This window comes from Hevea brasiliensis, chromosome 11, assembly GCF_030052815.1.
Source record: "Hevea brasiliensis isolate MT/VB/25A 57/8 chromosome 11, ASM3005281v1, whole genome shotgun sequence".
Classification (NCBI taxonomy): domain Eukaryota; kingdom Viridiplantae; phylum Streptophyta; class Magnoliopsida; order Malpighiales; family Euphorbiaceae; genus Hevea; species Hevea brasiliensis.
Window position 1 is genome coordinate 82,667,726 of NC_079503.1, and position 18,712 is coordinate 82,686,437.

Below are 18,712 nucleotides of genomic sequence, written 5' to 3' on the forward strand. Positions count from 1 at the left end.
GTGAAATATACCAGGCTATGCAACGGGGGTGTTACATAATATGGTAGGTTTCCAAATTAAAAAAAAAAAAATTAAAGGCTCAAATTAGCTTTTGAATTATATTTAAAAGTACAATTAAACTTTTAAAGAAAGTTTGGACTCGATTAGACCCTCTGGTTTTTTAAATTAACTTACAAGGATTGAAAATAATATAATACATACAAATTGAACCAAATATGGGTCAAGTGATCACGTAACCCAAGCAGAGTCAATCTCTATCAAGTAAGTTTCACCATTGTTAAAAAGAAAAGGAGAGAGGGTGATCTTCATCTACAAGAAGTTTCAACAGTTCCACAAAGAGGAGAAGAGACTTTCCTGTTGGGAAGGTTGTTGATTGAGCCACGCCAATATTCTTTGCATGTGTGAGAAATTCCCGGTCGCACCATTATAACTACCTTGTAGATTTAGTCCAGCAGCACATGTTGGTCTATTGTTGTTATTGTTGTGGACTTCCCAGATAAGTCTTTCAATCTGATCAATGCTCCTCATGATTCCTGAAATGCTTTCTTTTAAAAGATCGAAGTATGCAATCGTGACTCTGTACCTTCTCTCTCTCTCATTTAATTAATTGGTTGCTTAGGAAGTGCAATAGGGATAAAAAGAAAAAAAAAAAAAAAGGGTAAACTATTCTTATTATGTGATTGTAATGTTTGTAGGAAAGGAAATTTGAGTATATTTAATTCATTATCAAAGATCAAATTGTTGGTTATATACATAACACGTAACATATTTTTCATTTCCCCATTTTGTACTTTCCAGTGCCATCAGATAATAATGGTTCTAAGGAGATGGCAGGAGCCCAACTTGAAGATATACAGTGTGATCGAAATAGTGAGGGAAGGTCTAAACCATTTGAAGTGAATGAATCAAAGCATATGGATGATAATCCTTAAGTGAGCGAAATGGAAGAATTGCCAAAAGAGGTAACTGACAAGCTGCTTCTGCTGAGGAACAAGTATTTGGTAAGATGGACAAAAGAAGTGGAATCAAATATATCTCGTGATTTGGCTTCACCTATTGCAGTAATTGATGAGATGTCCATGCCTAAACAAATTCTAGAAATGAGTTTACTGAAAGAATTGCTTATAGGAGGAGTTGAAAACATAACTTCTGTATTTCTTAATTTTTTTTAGTACAAATGTTTGTTTTATTTTATTGTTGTTATTTTCTTAGCAATAACTCGTTCCCAGGATTGTTGAATGGAAGCTTGGGGATCATATGAGATATTCATTCTATGCCTTTTGAGTTATGACACTTTGGTTGGAGTTGAAATGCGTGATTTTCTTGCTGGGGAAACGATAATGGCAAGAAAAGGCTTAGATTTTGGAAGTGTGGATTATGAGGATATTGCTGGTTCATTAACATTTGTGGATTTAGCATCCATGGCTTCTCCTCCTAAGCTTCAATTTGGTGTTGGAGATTATGATTATAGAGCATTCCAGTAGGCAACTTAGCCGGAAGAGGAGAACTGCTCGCTGGACAATCAAAAATTGGGTTTTGTATACTACAGTTAATGTTGTTGTTGCTTCCTAATCCAATACCTTGATAATTAACCAACCCGGCAAAAGAAAAAGGGAAAAGTAAACCAAAACTAATCGTTCCATTGTTGAAGGGAACCTAGAAGCAAGAAAAGCAGACAAATTATGTTCTGGTTAGTGGGTCCATGTTGCAGAGGTTCAGGGAAGCCAACAGATTTGACTTTAGGCTTTTTAGGTCCATTTAAAAACTAAGGGTTTAATTATACTTTAGATATATTTTAGAGACTAATTTAAGCTTTTAGCCTTGCCCCTTTCCCTTCCGCACTAATTTAAGCCAACATTATCTGTCTCTATCAGATTATAGTCTTTTTTGACATTAAATTTTAGAGTCTAAAATTAATTTTTTAAATAAAAATATTATTTTAAATGTTATTAAAAAAATAATTAAAAAAATTATTTTATTATTTTAATATTTTTATAATTAAAATTAATTAAAATTAATTTTTAATTATTATTTAACACACTCTAATTAATATATTTAAAACAAGGCTCTACTTAGCGGCTGTTTTCACGGTCCACGCTCTTGTGATTCGTGAATGACTGACTCCCACTTTCCCTTCATCTATAATTCTCTCCGTGGGTTACTTCAGTGGGTAGCTGAGAAATTTTGTCTAAGTGATGAGCTATATTAGATGCTATAATTGATCGTGTTTAGTGAATTTTCAACTAATTTAGCGAAAATGAAAATGGATGCTTCAGTGTTGATGTATGGTCTTGTGCTGGGAGTGTTGTGTATATCTTCCATTGCTAAATCTGCCGTCCCTAAAGACCCATTTCTTGGAATTCCTCCTCAAGGTCACTCACCATCCTTTTTCGTCAACTGAAATTGGCTTTTCGTGTTTATGATTTTGTATTTATTTTCTTTACTAAGATCGGTATTTCTTTCTTTTTTTTTTTTTAAAAAAAAAAAGATAGGTATTTCTTTTGTGCTTTAATTCTCCTTTAATTTTATTTTTCCTTTTCCTCCGATTTGTGGGATTTTTGGGATACCCAGATGAGAACTACTACAAGATACCATCAGAGACGATAAAATGTAAAGATGGATCGAAGAAATTCACCAAAGCTCAGCTCAACGATGACTTTTGTGATTGCCTTGACGGCACTGACGAGCCAGGTTGGTTTTAGACTCGGTGCCTTTGTTTTTTTAGGGTCCTTACACTGAATCATATTGGTCAATCTTGGGGGATTAGTTTTTTATTTTTTCAATTGGGTTGCTGCATCTCTTGATTGTTCTAGATTGTCAATAATAGGAGCTATGAGTATTGCAGTATGTCAATCGCTCCATCAAAATGCTTGTATCTAATGCTTTGGCTGATTGGTTATCATTCTCTTCTGCATGGAAAAGTGTAGTTAGTTTCCTCTTGGGGGGTTTGGGGGGTTGGGGGCGGGGGACCTTGGTTAGATTTTTAGCTTGTTCACCAATTATACTGGAACTAGGGCACCAAGCTATTGCCTTTTTTAAATCATCACTGCAAAACATTTCACTTTATTTGTATTCACTTTTTATCTTGTTAATTGTAGGCACATTTGGGGGGTGTTGGGGTGGGGGGAGAGGTGAGGGGGGGGGACCTTGGTTAGATTTTTAGTTTGTTCACCAATTATACTGGGACTAGGGCACAATGCTATTGCCTTTTTTTTTTAATCCCCACTGCGAAACAATTCACTTTATTTGTATTCACTATATATCTTGTTCATTGTAGGCACATCGGCTTGCCCAGAGGGAAAATTCTATTGTCGAAATTCAGGACATATTCCTGTTTTGTTATTTTCTTCAAGAGTCAATGATGGGATCTGTGGTAAGTGCGATATTGGCACCTTGTGAAATGAGTTATTGAATTTATAATTCTTTCTCTGTTTTTTAAGTCCTTTTTGAGTGGTTTCCGCATACTTTGATTCAGAAGGCAGATAAGGAATGAAAGGAGCATAACTGTTAGCAGTTGAAGCCACTCAAAACAACATTATGATCACGTATTACATTGGCAAGACGATTATATCCAAAAACGTAGAAAAGATTTATTCGTAGGAGTTGTGCATATATTGAAGGAGCAATCATCTCCAGAAACTTGCATGATGCATCTCACTGACAATGATAAATTGGTCTATATTTTACTTTTTGTGGGGTAGAAATGCTGAGCCAAAGCATAACTATTCTTTATTTGTCTAATTTTCACATCTGTATTTGATTATCTAGGTCTTTAGAGGGATTCACTGTTCTTTGCTGGTAAATCTTCATAAGCATGGCTGCTTTATTGTTATTCTGTGAGCATATCAGAATGTGGTGCTTCTGATCAAGTAACCCAGAGAAATATAGTTAATATTAGTTCTTCATATTTACTCTTGCAAGACTAGGCCAAAAGTTTAAAGTTACAGGGCAAATATGGGCAATGATGAAGATATTTAGGGGCCCAGCACATACAGGAAACACACTGCCATTCTATAGTATGCAAAAGATGACCTTAATATGTTATTTTCTATTGAGTATTGGATGAGAATGGGGGGAAAAAGAAATAGTTGTTGATTATGTGACTTGATTACCTTTATTACCATAAGCAGGTGGGTAATTGAGACACCTCAAATATCTTTTTTTGAGTTATTTCTTTATGGTTAGATCCTATCTTATTCTGATAATTTCTCTGGTGTATTCTGTTCTTCCTGCCTACTTTTATCTCCTTATTTTGGTGCAAAACAAGGAAGCATATCTTTAACTTTTTCTCTTTGTATGTATCTTACTGGCTCACCATGCAGACTGCTGTGATGGGAGTGATGAATATGATGGGCAAGTTAGTTGCCGAAATACATGCTGGGAAGCTGGAAAAGTGGCAAGAGACAAGTTAAGGAAAAAGATTGCAACATATAAGGAGGGAGTTGTTTTGAGAAAGCAGGAAGTTGAGCAGGCAAAACTAGCAATTACCAAAGATGAGGCAGAACTATCAAAGCTAATAGATGAGGAGAACATACTCAAAGGGCTAGTTCAGCAGCTTAAAGGTATAGTTTCATCCATGTTTTACCTTTCAACAGATTATCTTTTTGCTCTGATTATTTGTTTCCTGTCATCACATTCATCCCAAGTTTGTAAGCCACTGACTTGAGTTGCATTTATTGATTGTATTTTAATCTGCCATACTAAGTGCAGTTGACTTGAAATAGCTCAAAATATATTATGTAATATGTGTAACCATGTTCTCCTGAACCTGAGCAGAAAGATCCTGCCATTTTTGTTCCCAAGATCCCATTTGATCTTTCAACAGCTGGAATTTTGCATTCTCAGCCATGGAAGCTTTAGATTTGTTGGCCAGTTTGAAAGAAGTGACTGGTTCCTCTGGATCACAACTGTCTGATACCAAATTGTTAGACCTCTTGTTTGTGGATCTAACAGAACAGCAGTTGAGAGAAAAAAGGGAAGGAGAGTGGAAGAAGTAGAGAGAAGAATAAAAGTAAAGAAGAATAGAAAATAGAGAGAGATTGAATAGCTGAGAGAGAAAGTGAATTGTATTTCTTTTGTTGAATGATCCAAATTCCAGCTAAGAATTGACAATTAAAACTAACTTGCTTAACCCGCTAGTCAACTGTTGCCACCTCAGCGAACTGAATCAACATTTCTTCATCTTTCCTGCCAACAATTTGATCCTTTTTTACAGCTTCTTTCTCCTGATTGGAGGCAGTAAATATAGCAAGCTATCATGTGTTTGTTTTGGTATTTGGTAATATAGAGCTAACTGCTATATAAATTCTGCTTCACCTCCTATATAGAGCGTAAAGAACAGATAGAGAAAGCAGAAGAGAAAGAACGCTTACAGAAAGAAAAAGAAGAAAATGGGAAAAATCAAGCTGAAGAAAAAGCTTCTAGAGAGAAAGGAAAAGTTGAAGAGGAAGCTCAGCAAGAAAAAGGAGGGGCCATGGAGAAAGCTAATGTAGGAGACAATCCTGCAGAAAGTGTTGATAATGATAAAATTGGTGTTTTGGATGATTCTTCTTTGGATCAGGTCATTCCTCTACTTTTGATGCTCAACTTTTGCCAACTATATGAATTTGTGCATGCATAATCTCTTTAGATTTATGGCTGTTATGTAGTTAAGGTTTTTAATTATTTGTAGCTTTTATTATGTTCTGATAGCATGGGTTCAAAAAGTCAAATTTTGAATATTTTAACTAATTAGAGACAAAGCTTCTATTCATACTCCAACAAAAAAGTTATTATGGAACTCATATAGATGGTTTGATTGGGTAAATATCTGCAATGCACTAACTGTTATGGATGATTTAAGCTTTTGTTCAATGTTTATGACCCTATTGCAAAATGGATGAGGTCTGTCTACATGAAATTGATATATTGAAACTTCGCTTGCAAGTTGCAACTCAACTCAACCAATGTGCTGTTTGGTAAAACTAAAATTAAGCACTGAAAATTTAAAGGTTGAATAATTTTAGCTATAGAAAATTGAGTGCTAAAATATAACTGAATGAATAAATGCTAAAATTTGGGCAGGCTGTTTACTCGAAAAATACATCCTACCCTTTTCTGTGCAATTGCAAACTGGGTTAATCGCTGAAAAAAAAAATCCTGACATTGTTTCCTATTTGCAATCATGGCCCATTGAAAATAATCAATTCTAGCCTATAATTTAGTTATTGGGTGCAACGGCGATTGGACTACTGTAAGGGTGGGGGGGCGTGAGGCGAAATATCATCCATTGGAATTATATAAAATGCACCAGGTAATGCCCAGGAAAGATGGTGGAGTCACAATGGTCTCACTTAAGTACCACCTCCTTAGACAGCATTTTCTAGACATGCACTTCATACAATCCTAATAGAATCAAACCACTGGTAAGTACCGTCTTCCCATAACACTACCACGGTACTATGGATTTATGCCATGAAGGTATAGATAGACAGGAGTCGCCACCCGGGTAATAACCGGGACATATTCAGTGTTTCTTCTGAGGGTCATGGATGGCAACTTACTCCTTGCAGAGTTTCCACAACCGTCATTACCATAGTCCAATGTCTAGGTTCGGGATAGTGGGTACGTAAGGGGAAGGTGTTAGGCACCCCTTACGCCTGGTCTAACCTCGTTGATTCGAGTGCCAGTCCTCTACTAATGTTTCTAGAAGTCTTGTTTATTATTTCTTTATTAAACTTTATCCTAAAAAATGCAATTCTAATCCTACACACGCAAGTAATTCACAAAAGGGTTGTTGTTTACACACAATTTTCATGCACAAGTAATTCCTATCTATGGGGTTGCTAATTATTTAGATGATATTTACCAGATGACTAAAATTAATTTATTATTGAGAATTTAATTTACAAACAAATTCAATTTCAAATAACCCTACGTTTTTATTTAACCTAATTAATTAATTTTCACCAAGTTACCTAAAGGATAATTGAACTAAGTTAATTATGTACATGTGTAATTTATTCTAATATCACATAAGGCGCAAACAATCGCAACTTAATAAAGATTTCTAACATGCAAATTTATTTTACAATTATCAAGTATTAAATTAAATTTATTTACATGCCAATGTTATTTTAATTTACAAACAAGATTAATTTTAATTTACAAAGTATTTATTTAAATTAATTACATGCAAAAGTCAGTTAAATTAAAAACAAAGTTAATTTTAATTTACCAAATAAAAGTTCTATTATTACTACAATTTCATGCCAATGGTTATTCGAGAAGTCTAGAGCTACTTACCTGTTGGTAAATGCAGTTGCCATTGGGGCAAGCTACCCTTAAAAAAGGGTCTTCTCTTCTAGTATGGCAATGATATCCCTGGCTTACTCCCGTTTAGCTCTATATAAGCTCCACGCAAATGCCCTCTTTGGTACTTACCTTAGGGCTACTTACCAATTTTGTTTGTAATAAAGATAAAGAAACTAAAGAAAATAAAAGAAATAAAGAAAATATTGATAACAATTTACATTGAATTCTAACTCTAGTCTCCTAAAGGGTTAAAATTCCTAATTAGTTACAACTACCTAATGGTCGAAGTCTTCTAACATGATCCAAACACTTCATAACACTTCTTGAATTAAAAGAACACAGAAAAAATAGATCAAATATTAATTAATGGAATTTCGTGTAGAATATGAATATAATTTTTACAAATTTTTTATAGATTCAGAAAATAAAGAAAATAATAAAAATAAGAGACAGAAACTAAATATGTGCAGAGTTGTGTATCCCCTCAAATTAAACATGATTACATAATCTATATGAACATATAAAATAAATTAAAGACAAAGAGCATAGAATTAAAATATTGTGTGGCATAGATCTTGAAAAGAAAACAATAAAAACCGACCTTCTAGAAATCTTGTATGAAAATCTTCTTAAAGAAAAGAAAAAATAAGGAAGAACTCCAAGAGTCTTGAATATCTCTAAATTTCTTGTAGCTCTGAATTTCCTCTTCCTCCTTCCTCCTTCCTCTCATCTCCCTTCTTCCCTTCTCTAGTAGTGTATTTATAGGGTTTTGGGAAAGAGGTGTGATAGGGTTTGGAGTCTTAGGATGATAAAGTTTAGATGACTTAAACAACTACGGTTGCAGAATTCGAATAAGACTGGGATATGGGTGAGGTGTTTCAACCAATAGGAAGACAGGAAAAAATAGAAGGCACCAATAGGGAGTGAGAAAGAGAGTGGGGTCAAGGAGTCCTAGTGTGATAAAATTCAGATAACTTAAATAACTAGGATTGATGAATTTGGATGAGACTGGAATATGGGTGAGGTGTTCCAACCAATAGAAAGAGAGTGAAAGGGGGTGACACCAATAGGGAGTGAGGAAGAGAGTGGGACCAAGGAGTCCTAGTGTGATAAAGTTCAGATAACTTAAATGACTAGGATTGATGAATTTGGATGAGACTGGAATATGGGTGAGGTGTTCCAACCAATAGAAAGAGAGGGAAAGGGGGTGACATCAATAGGGAGTGAGGAAGAGAGTGGGGCCAAGGAGGAGAGAGATATTTTGTTATTTTAATTTTTAGAAAATAATTAAATGGGTTCCATTAAAAATTCCTAACTAGGCTTTCTTAGGCCCATAGAGCCCAATTAAACTTAATTAGATCCATTTAAGAACTGCCCATATTAAATTTAAACAAAATAGAATTTTATTTAAATTTAATTAAATTAATTTCTCCAAAACTTTATTATTATTTTTATTTTTTCAAGATCATGCCACGGAATTAATAATTCAGCTCCATGCCTCTAATTATATCTTACAGTCATATAATTTTTCATCATCGGGTTTTCCACGGCCTCAATGCACATACTCATCACAAAATAAGGGTCTACAACTAGGCATTAAGTTACTCTTACAATCAATGTACAAACGCACACACATATTCTGAGAGATTTGGTGGCATAATAAGTCCATCCTTTTCTGGATCCATTTGCAATGGTCATATTGAGAGATGATTTTACATGCAATTAAATAGATTTTTGAGTCATTTCCCTGATTATACCCCATGGCTCATGCATAAAAGTACACACCATAACTGGTCTTTTAGAGGTCAAAATTACTAAACAGAAAAAGTTCAGGATTTTATTTTTGTGATTATCTCTTTGCATTACATATTTTGTAACAGAAATTCCAAAGGCACACATGTAGGCTTTTAAAGATGTGTTGAAACATCCCTCAAAAACAGAGCTTTGTAGTTTTGGATAGGAAAGTAAAGACAGTATTCTCCATCCTTTTTGAAATGGTTTTTCTAGTATTCATGTAGGTATCAGTTGTTTGAACATGTTGATAACTGAAAGATATTTCTTAACACTTCAATTGAGCTTGATTTAGACTTGAGTGGAATGGTTACGGTCATAACAACAAAAGGGCGTAGCTAATATTTCTTAATGCCCTTTCAATAGGATGAGGCAGGAGAGCATGATGATCATGTAGCCGAAGCTGAAATATATAACAAAATTGAAGGATCCTCAGAAAATGAAGTGAAGCAGGTAACAAACAGACTATGCATTTGTCAATGTAATTTGTTTTCTGTATTAAAGTGGTGCTATCATAGCTTAGACATTTGGGACTATGACACAATATTCCTTCTTTTTATAGCATGTGGCACAAGAGGAGGAAAATTCCATCTCACCAGAAAGCAAGGATGACTCTGCAGTTGTGAGTGTAACTGATCACGATACTGGGACTGAGGTGTCTCATGATCATGCTGTGAAAGTGGTAATTATTTTCCTACCAATAGAAGGAAGAGAGAGCAATAAACTGCACTTCTTTTTCTTTTTCTGTTTCTATTTTCCAATACTGATTGGAATTTCAAGTTTCAGCTTTTGGTCTTATTTGAAGTTCTAACCTAATGGTTTCCATGGTCTATGGTTCATTTATTATCCATTTCTTGAATGGATTCCAGCAACCCTGGATATATTTGCTTAATTTTCATGTCACTAGATTTCTTTGTTTATCTTTTATTAATATGCCTAGAAAAAATATAAGAAATATTTATTATACAACAGTGAGCTCGTATAATACCTTATTGTAGAAATATTCATCAACACCACTGTTTTGGGTACACCTACTGAAACAGGGTGGTCCAGTATTGATGACACATTGTCTGTGCACTGCATGCAATTAGGGATGAAGCCAGAATTTTTAATTAAAGGGGGCCAAGGCAGTTTGTTCTGTTATATTTTTGGTGATATAACCAACATGCTGTAAATAATATTTATGTGATATAATTTAATACTTTTAAACATAAAAATTATACAAAGAAGATGTAAATGAGGAAAATGGCAAGTGAATGAATTATGGACTTGATCCACAATGATATGAAGTTAGAACTGCATAATTAAATTTGATAATTTTTCTTTGCTTTGCCTTTCTTCTCTATATATATTCTCCTTTTCCTCCACTTTATAATGTTTCCAGTCCTCAAATGCATGTGATATTTTAACCTTTTGTCTTGTAACTTCACTTCAAAATTTTCATACAAGTCAAAAAGTAAAGTGTTCAAATTCAATATTGGAGCAAGATTAATTCTTCAAAATGAAGTTGTGTTATATATATATATATATATATAAAACCAAAGGTAAAGGGACAATTGCTTCCTTTTCATTCAATGTAGCTTTGTCACCTCAAATAACTTTCCTAATATATTTTGTTTGTAACATGCCTTAATAATAAATAACTTTGATGGTCTGTGAAATTATTGTAGAGAAGGTGGTTCTACATTGAATTTTAGCCAAAAACAAAAAGAAAAATTAGTAATTTTTTTAGATACCTTGCTGCTATCTTTAGGGAAGTTAAATCCCTTCCTAAGATTGTTTGTTATGTGTTTCATTTTGAGATAGGTTTTGCCAGCTGTAGAAATATTCTTCTTTTTGGGGCATTCTTGAAGTTTCTTGATGTCCTTTAAATCTTAAAAAATGACTGGTCTAAGACTCACTTGACAGTCTTCCTGACTTAGTGATTGATACCTGTCTTTTGTTCTTTTACTTCATGGTGCCTACAGGAAAATGATTTATCAAAAAATACTGAAGGTTTGTCAAAGGAAGAGCTGGGCCGCCTTGTTGCTTCTCGCTGGACAGGAAGTTCTGAGAGTAAAACTGAGGGAGTTGATGTGGCAAAGGATGACCATGGAAACCATGAAGATCATGAAGAGATGCCACCAGACATGCATGATGAGGAATATGATGGCTATGCTTCGGAAACTGATGATGACACTGGAAAGTATGATGATGTTGATACAGAAGATGATATGGATGAGACTTATGAGGAGGATGCTCATGATGATACTGGATCTTCCTATAAGCCTGACCCTGACGATGACATAGACTTGTCAGGTTTGCAACTGTCTGTTCCATTACTTTTTTGGGTCAATATTGTATTTTACAACTCAAGCTGTTTTTTAATTAGGCTGATATAGTATGGAATTTTTTTTTCCCTTATAACTATATTGTTAGATATAACCTCGTCAAGCAACCCATCTTGGTTGGAGAAGATACAACAAACTGTTCGTAACATTCTGCATGCTGTTAATATCTTCCAAACTCCAGTGGACAAATCAGGTATATTTCAGAGCTTTTATGTTGTTGTGTAGTAGCTAAAATGTGACAAGAGTGTGTAGATATTTGGTCATCTGTTACCTTTTGGTTTCTTTAGAGGCTGCTCACATACGCAAGGAATATGAAGAATCCAGCACCAAGTTATCTAAAATACAGTCAAGGATATCAAGTTTGACACAAAAATTAAAACATGATTTTGGTTAGTACATGATAAATTGAATCCCGGCATCTTTCAGCATTAGCCTGCCTGCTTTCATAAGCTGACCATAAAGTTAATATTGCAGGAACAGAGAAAGAGTTCTATTCATTCTACGATCACTGTTTTGAGAGCAAACAGAACAAGTTACGAACATCAACCTTTTTTTTTAACATACTCTTGTTTATTTGAAAGCAGTCTCAATTGTTATCATCCATTTATTTTACCTTTGACGACTCAAATTCTTGCTTTCAGGTATGTTTACAAAGTATGCCCATTCAAACAAGCTTCCCAGGTGGAGGGCCACACAACAACTAGTTTGGGGTAGGAACTCGTGAGACTTATTTTTTTTCTTATAGTTAGTAGTTTCCCCACTTCTCCTTCATTTAGGATCATTAGAACAACTAAAAATGTATCAAGTTATTCAATATATGTTTATGATCGTTCTAGTTGTGTACTCAACAATTTGTTTGTTCTTAAGCTGTCCATTAGTTTATGGACTATAACAGCTAGTATCAGTAGAAAAGGGTGGTCATTGGACCATTAGATAGGCAAAATTCTAATCTATGCAGCTGCTCGTCCTGATGAGTGGTTCTCTTCTCCTGAAAATTCACTTTTGAAAATATTTAGCAATGTTATATTTTTCATCCTCACTTTTGAAAAGAGAGACACTCTTTCCTTATATTGTTGTGTGTGTACCCGACTCAAATTTACTCATTTTATATGCATTAATTAGTTCACATGGTATTTTTTTTTTTTTTATCTCCCTTTTGTTTTCTAATGTTAATAGGCGTTGGGACAAATTCGAGGATTTGTACCGGACCATGATATTTTCAAATGGTGACAGGTGCTGGAATGGACCTGCTAGAAGTTTAAGGGTATATGCATTGTTTTTTTTTTTTTTTTTTTTTTAAAATGAAACATGCCATGATAGAAACTTCTACCATTCTACTTTAATCCTATGCATAGCCTATGTTTAACACCCTTTCTACTTGAATCCAACAGTGAACATCCTTCCCTTTTCCCTCATCTATGTGTCTGATATAGCCTAGGTATTGGAAACATGTGCGTTGTGGGACTTCTAGGGCCTGTTCACGTGTGGAAAACTAAGATATTTGTCTGGACAAGTTTTCTAAGAAAATTGGAGAACAAAGTTTCATGTTCACATTTATTAGTTTTACACAAGTAGAACTACAAGATTTAATCATATTGTTATAAAGTAAATGAATAACACAAATTAAAAATTTTAAAAGAAAAATAAGTTTTTAAATATATTTAACAATAATTTATTTTTTAATTATGGAAGATATGAATAATTTTTTATTTTTTTTGAATTAGAAAATCATTTTCCATTATTTACAAGTAAACATGTTTTCCATATTTTTCATTGCTTTCTATAAGAAAATGAAAACTAAAGTTCTCTTAGAAAATAGAAAATAAAAAATAGAAAACTGTTTTCCACAAATAAACAGGCCCCTAATGTCCAAACTTTTATGTCACTTCTCTTTTCAAGGATAAGATTGCAACACATATTTAGTTCTACTTAGCCAATGGATTCGAAAGTGCTCCTTTACGACTCTAGTTTACTGTTAACTCCAAGTTGGGTCTAACATCATGCACTGAGTGATATTCACTTTGACATGATTTATCACTTTATTCACAACAAAACAAAAGATTGGAGCTCAAGATTTTTCCCTAGGTTAGCCAAGCTAAGGATGAGCATTATTAGGTGTACTATCTTTTCTTGTTTTTTCTGTTGCAAGCATATTTGAAGTCCATCTTTAGTTAAGTGTCCAGCGTTACTTTTGGCCCAAAATAAAAAGTTATTCAGTGGCTTTTCTATTATCTACATTTTTGCTGGTTCTGTTATAGGTCAAGCTGAGATGTGGATTGAAAAATGAGCTTACAGACATAGATGAACCAAGCCGTTGCGAGTAAGAAACTCTCTTATACGTGTTTGCATATGCATAAGTGCATGCTTGCTTTTGCTGTCCCAAACTGTTTAGTTTTGTCATTGCAGATATGTAGCATTCTTATCTACCCCAGCTCTTTGCCTGGACGAAAAGCTTAAGGTACAATTTAGCTATAAAAGAAGTTTAGGTTTTACACTTTAGTTTTGGAACTCCAAAAGATTGAGTAGATTCTGAATATTACAGGAAATGGAGGATAAACTAGAACTGGTGAACAGAGAACAACCACAGGGCCATGATGAACTCTAAACTGCCACCATCTTTAGAGGATGATGACTGCCTCAACTAATATTGGGACTAGAATTCATTTGATTGGGCAGGAATTTAGAATTTTGAGCAATATTACCAAGTGGACTATCGAATTTTTTAATGTTGTGGAGCGACTTTATGTGACGGCTCTAATTCGCTGTGACGGTTAGATTGGGACTTGAGAGTAATTAGGAAGAAGTCCGGCTTATTTGAGCAGATTTTGAAACCATTGATTCTCTAACACTTTACCATATTATTACAGTAACATGGATAATAGTAGAGAACTTTATCATTCTTCTTGACTGTGGTTTTCTTAATTATTTCCTCGGTGGTCGTGTAAGCTGTTGCTTGTTCTTTGTTCATTTTAACTTAAGAGAAAGAAAAGTGTATTTCTCTCTAGAAGCAAGAATTTCAATACTATTAAATTTATTTTTATATTTAATACATTTTTAATTAATTATTTTAGAAAATTTGTAGTATCTGTGTTTGTCTCTTTCTCATAGTATGCTCCTTGACTTGAATGATTCAATTATAAAATTAATATTAATTAGATTTTTTAGTTTTTTTATAAAATATACTCTCTCCATCCATGCTTAATTTTCTATTTTATCTATTCCCAATTATATATCGCTTTTATATTTAAAATAGTAATTTATTTCTTAATTTACTAATTTATCTTTATTTAATGTATTAAAAATTATTAATTATAGAAATAATTTAGACAAAAGGCTCTTTTAAGCCCTTGTGAAATATCCTAATAGTCACTTAAGCTTTTATCATTTTTTTTTGTCATTTAAACCTTTAATAATTAAAAAAAAAAAAAAAAAAGCATAAAGAGACTCAAATTATCTAAAAATGGTGATCACGTGCCATTCACATGATCGACAGACGTTAAATTGGTGCCCCTATAGCTCATGCTCTCTCCCTCTCCCTCTCAATTCTTGTTCCTTTCGCTCTCTCCCTCTTCCCCTCAATTTTGCCTTCTTTTTCTTCACTTTCCCCCTTTTAAATATGCCTTTTTATTGTATCGAAAGTACGAGATGCATACACTCCAACAACTAAACAATAATCTATGAGTTGCAGAAGTTGTGGAGAGCGCCACTAGTGCTGGTGGATGAGGGAAGGTCTCCTTCAAAGTGACACTTACCTTTTATCCCAATCTCCCTTTCAAGATGTACATGTGATTCTTTTAATTTTTGCCTTTTTTATTTCATTTTCTCTATCTTCGTGTTATTTGTTTTCCGCTTTTAGTTTCTCTTACCTGGCAATATGCTCAAATAGATAACAGATCTTTTTTCCTTTAATGGAAGATGGTGGTTTTGCAGGTGTATTGCTTTGAAGGAGCAAGAAATTCAGATTATGATGGATTTGCGTTGGAATTTTGTGTTAGGTAGCTTAATCAGTTTTGGGAAGTTCCATTGAAATTGAGTTGTGCTTTCAATGTGGGTATCAATATTTCTGGAAGTTATACGAGGGGAGGAAATTTGTTTTGCTAGTTTGAGTGAATTAGTGGTTTTTGCTATGAGAGTTGCATATGGTTTCATCATATGCTTCAGTCCAAAAAATTCAGAACTCCTATACAGTTGAAGTCCTAATTAGTTTTCAAGTCATTTGATTTTTTTTTTTAGAAATAAGCTGGATGAGTTATTTAATTTAGTAACATGAGTTATTTAATTTTAAAAGAATTATGAGTGGATGGTATTTTAGCAAAAGATAAAATAAAATTTATTGTTTGAACTATATTAATCATATTTTTTTAATCTATATGAAAATAAAATTAAGTTTATTTTTATAGGACAGAGAGTATTATCTTTAAAATAAATATAATAATGACTTTTAACTTATAATAAATTAATAACTTTTTTTTAGATAAATTAATAACAATTTTACCATTACTATATAATGTCTCACAGTCATCCAAAAGTTTAATTATTTATTGCTTTAACATGTTAGTCATGCTCTCTTGATTTATGTGAAAATAAAAATGTCTATTTTTAGAATTAATTATGTATTTCATAAAATAAAAATTTTAATATTTTAACAATTATTTTTTAAAAAATGAATTTTTTTTTCTTTTTAGTATCGTACAAGTAGCCATAATATATATAAACCTCAATATGGTTGACCAAGCTATATGAAAACTGCCAGCCATTTCTTCAAAACCAAACACTGCCTGGCCTGTACAGGCAAAATATTCAACTTTTGAAGGTCTAGAATCCAATTCCATTGCTTTTACGTCTTCTTCCTCAAGAAATCAAACCTTTCGTGTTCTTGTATTTATATTTTCCCAAAAATCAAACCTTTCCCTTTACAAAACCATAACCCACCTCTTTTCTTTCACTTTCCAAGTCTCCAAGCCAATTGCATTTCATTTTTCTTTCTCAGTTGTCACGTGTAAAGTTGTCTGTCGATCTTCTGCAATCACAATCAGGGTCTTTTTCTTCTCCCCCTTTTTGTGAATATATAGTCATATTTGAGTGATATCTGAAATGAACAACGGCGAAGCAGAGGCTGTGCTCATGGAGAAGAAGTCCAACCTGTGGAGGAAAATGCAGGTTAAACACGAAAAATAAATTTGCTCCTCCTACAATTTGGAAAAAATATTTGAATAAAAATGAGCATTCGACTCAAAGAGTTTAGATATTGATTATCGATGTAATTTCTATAATTATCTAAAAATAGTATAGTTCTATCATGAAATGCACATTCAACACATAAAATAAATAATTCAGCTAATATCCACACGAGAAATTAATTTGAAGCTACTTGTCACGACCCAACCTATGGACCGGACCGGCACTAGGACCTGGGCCAGCCTAAAGGCCCGTAGTAAGCCTAACTATTTCTCATCCCAACTCTAAGCCCATTTGGGCCCAATTTCAAGAATTCAACCGGACAGAGTCCGGCCATAAAATGTACCTTTTAACGGAAAGTTTTTTACTCACCCGACCTGTAAACACAATATATAATCAATTGGGGAGCTCAGCTCACCCTCCACATACTCATAGTAACATAAAGTCAAATGGGAGCTCAGCTCCCTCATCCAGTCCAACAGACATGCATATAATAAGTTTACAGGTCCAACATGACAAATTATATTACAGACCCAAATCAAATAATATTTCTAATACATGCAAAAATTCTAGTAGTTAACAGAATTATACAAACATTAATAGACGACTTGCGAAGAAGAAAAGCAGATTAATCACAACAAATATCCTCCTATAACCTGGAAAAAATAATGAACAGGAGTGAGTGTTCGACTGAGAGAGTAAAATATCAATTTTAACCATAATCTCTATAGCTATCTAAAGCTAATGCACCCTATAGAGTGAAATGCAACATCGTCAATATTTTCACATCATAACAGCAAAAAGGTAATTTGGAGCACTCACACACCCAACACTGTCAAATAATACATATATTGGAGTTGATCCCCTATACAACCCTCTTAATCCAACCTGTGCCAGCAAAGAACTCAAGCCGGACTTTCGCTTAATAAACCAAATCGGGGTCCCAGCGAAGAACTCAAGCCGTGTCTACCCCGAAGGACCAGGTCTCAGCGAAGATCTTAAGCCGTGTCTACCCGTCTTGTCCATAGGCAACACCATACCACACGCACGCCAACTCACGAACTGTAACAGCCCGATCCTTCTCCAGTTAGTATTGTCCGCTTTGGCCCATGGGCCTCACGGATTTGTCCCTTGGGAGGTTTCATTCCCAAAAGCGCGCTGACCAGGTGAGGAAGGCTCCCACATATATGGCCCAAATCTTTTCTTCCCGTTTTCGATGTGGGACACGAAGTTTTCATCCCAGTGCGTAGCTGGTTGAACAAGCACGTCCCAACCCCATCCCTGGGTCGTGACAAGTCCACCAGCTTCCGCCTGGTGCGTCCTCGCACCACACACCGTACTAGAGGGAGTCCGGCTCTGATACCAAATTGTAACAGCCCGATCCTTCTCCAGTTAGTATTGTCCGCTTTGGCCCATGGGCCTCACGGATTTGTCCCTTGGGAGGTTTCATTCCCAAAAGCGCGCTAACCAGGTGAGGAAGGCTCCCACATATATGGCCCAAATCTTTTCTTCCCGTTTCCGATGTGGGACACGAAGTTTTCACCCCAGTGCGTAGCTGGTTGAACAAGCACGTCCCAACCCCATCCCTGGGTCGTGACACGAACACTGCTCCAAATTACCATAATAACATCCATGGCACTTTAACAATTATGAATGCAACATAAAACGTGCCTAGTGTTTAACTTCATAAATACATATTTATAAGTGATGCATGGGCATGCTTGAACATATAATAATATTGAAATTATAATTAAAATTAATATTTTACTCACAGTACACCGAGGACTATTGTGGCTGCTGAATGGAGAAAAATAGTTGACATCGATCACCTAATAATTAAATTATAAATTTATTAGTACTAAGTCAAAATAAAATTCTAAAGAAGCAACAGACAGCCTAATTCATTTCGAAAATCCGGTAGAGTTTTTCCTATACCTAGGACCTACCCAACCTGAAAAAAAGACTTCAAAATACACTTCTATATCTGCTAATCACACAATCACAACTCAATCACATCACAAGGCCCCTTCTGGGCCCACCCAAACAGTCAACAATCTACAATTTGAAAAATTACAATTTAGCCCCCATAGCTAGTCCTTTTGCAAAAACTACCCGAACGA

At 34.4% G+C, this 18,712-nt stretch overlaps 1 protein-coding gene and 1 long non-coding RNA gene across 3 annotated transcripts; both read left to right on the top strand.

The window, feature by feature from the left end:
* The first annotated feature begins 2,077 nt into the window (after positions 1 to 2,077).
* On the top strand, positions 2,078 to 14,321 carry LOC110654860 (glucosidase 2 subunit beta). Of its 2 annotated transcripts, none has more exons than XM_021810990.2 (16): positions 2,078 to 2,372; positions 2,572 to 2,691; positions 3,278 to 3,373; positions 4,323 to 4,562; positions 5,328 to 5,560; positions 9,451 to 9,537; positions 9,647 to 9,766; positions 11,052 to 11,382; positions 11,503 to 11,607; positions 11,702 to 11,803; positions 11,889 to 11,946; positions 12,056 to 12,124; positions 12,591 to 12,678; positions 13,673 to 13,734; positions 13,821 to 13,872; positions 13,957 to 14,321. In XM_021810990.2, exons 1-16 carry the CDS (start codon positions 2,258 to 2,260, stop codon positions 14,017 to 14,019), a joined length of 1,941 nt encoding a protein of 646 aa, XP_021666682.2. In that variant the 5' UTR covers positions 2,078 to 2,257; the 3' UTR covers positions 14,020 to 14,321. The 2 variants fall into 2 exon arrangements, with proteins under 2 accessions (XP_021666682.2, XP_021666685.2); XM_021810993.2 differs by lacking the exon at positions 2,078 to 2,372 and adding an exon at positions 3,476 to 3,697 and having other exon boundaries at positions 2,673 to 2,691.
* A 446-nt stretch (positions 14,322 to 14,767) lies between these two features.
* LOC110654842 (uncharacterized) lies at positions 14,768 to 15,525 on the top strand. The gene is made up of 2 exons (XR_002494786.2): positions 14,768 to 15,193; positions 15,345 to 15,525. It is a non-coding gene; the product is annotated as an uncharacterized LOC110654842 (long non-coding RNA).
* The last annotated feature ends 3,187 nt before the right edge of the window (positions 15,526 to 18,712 follow it).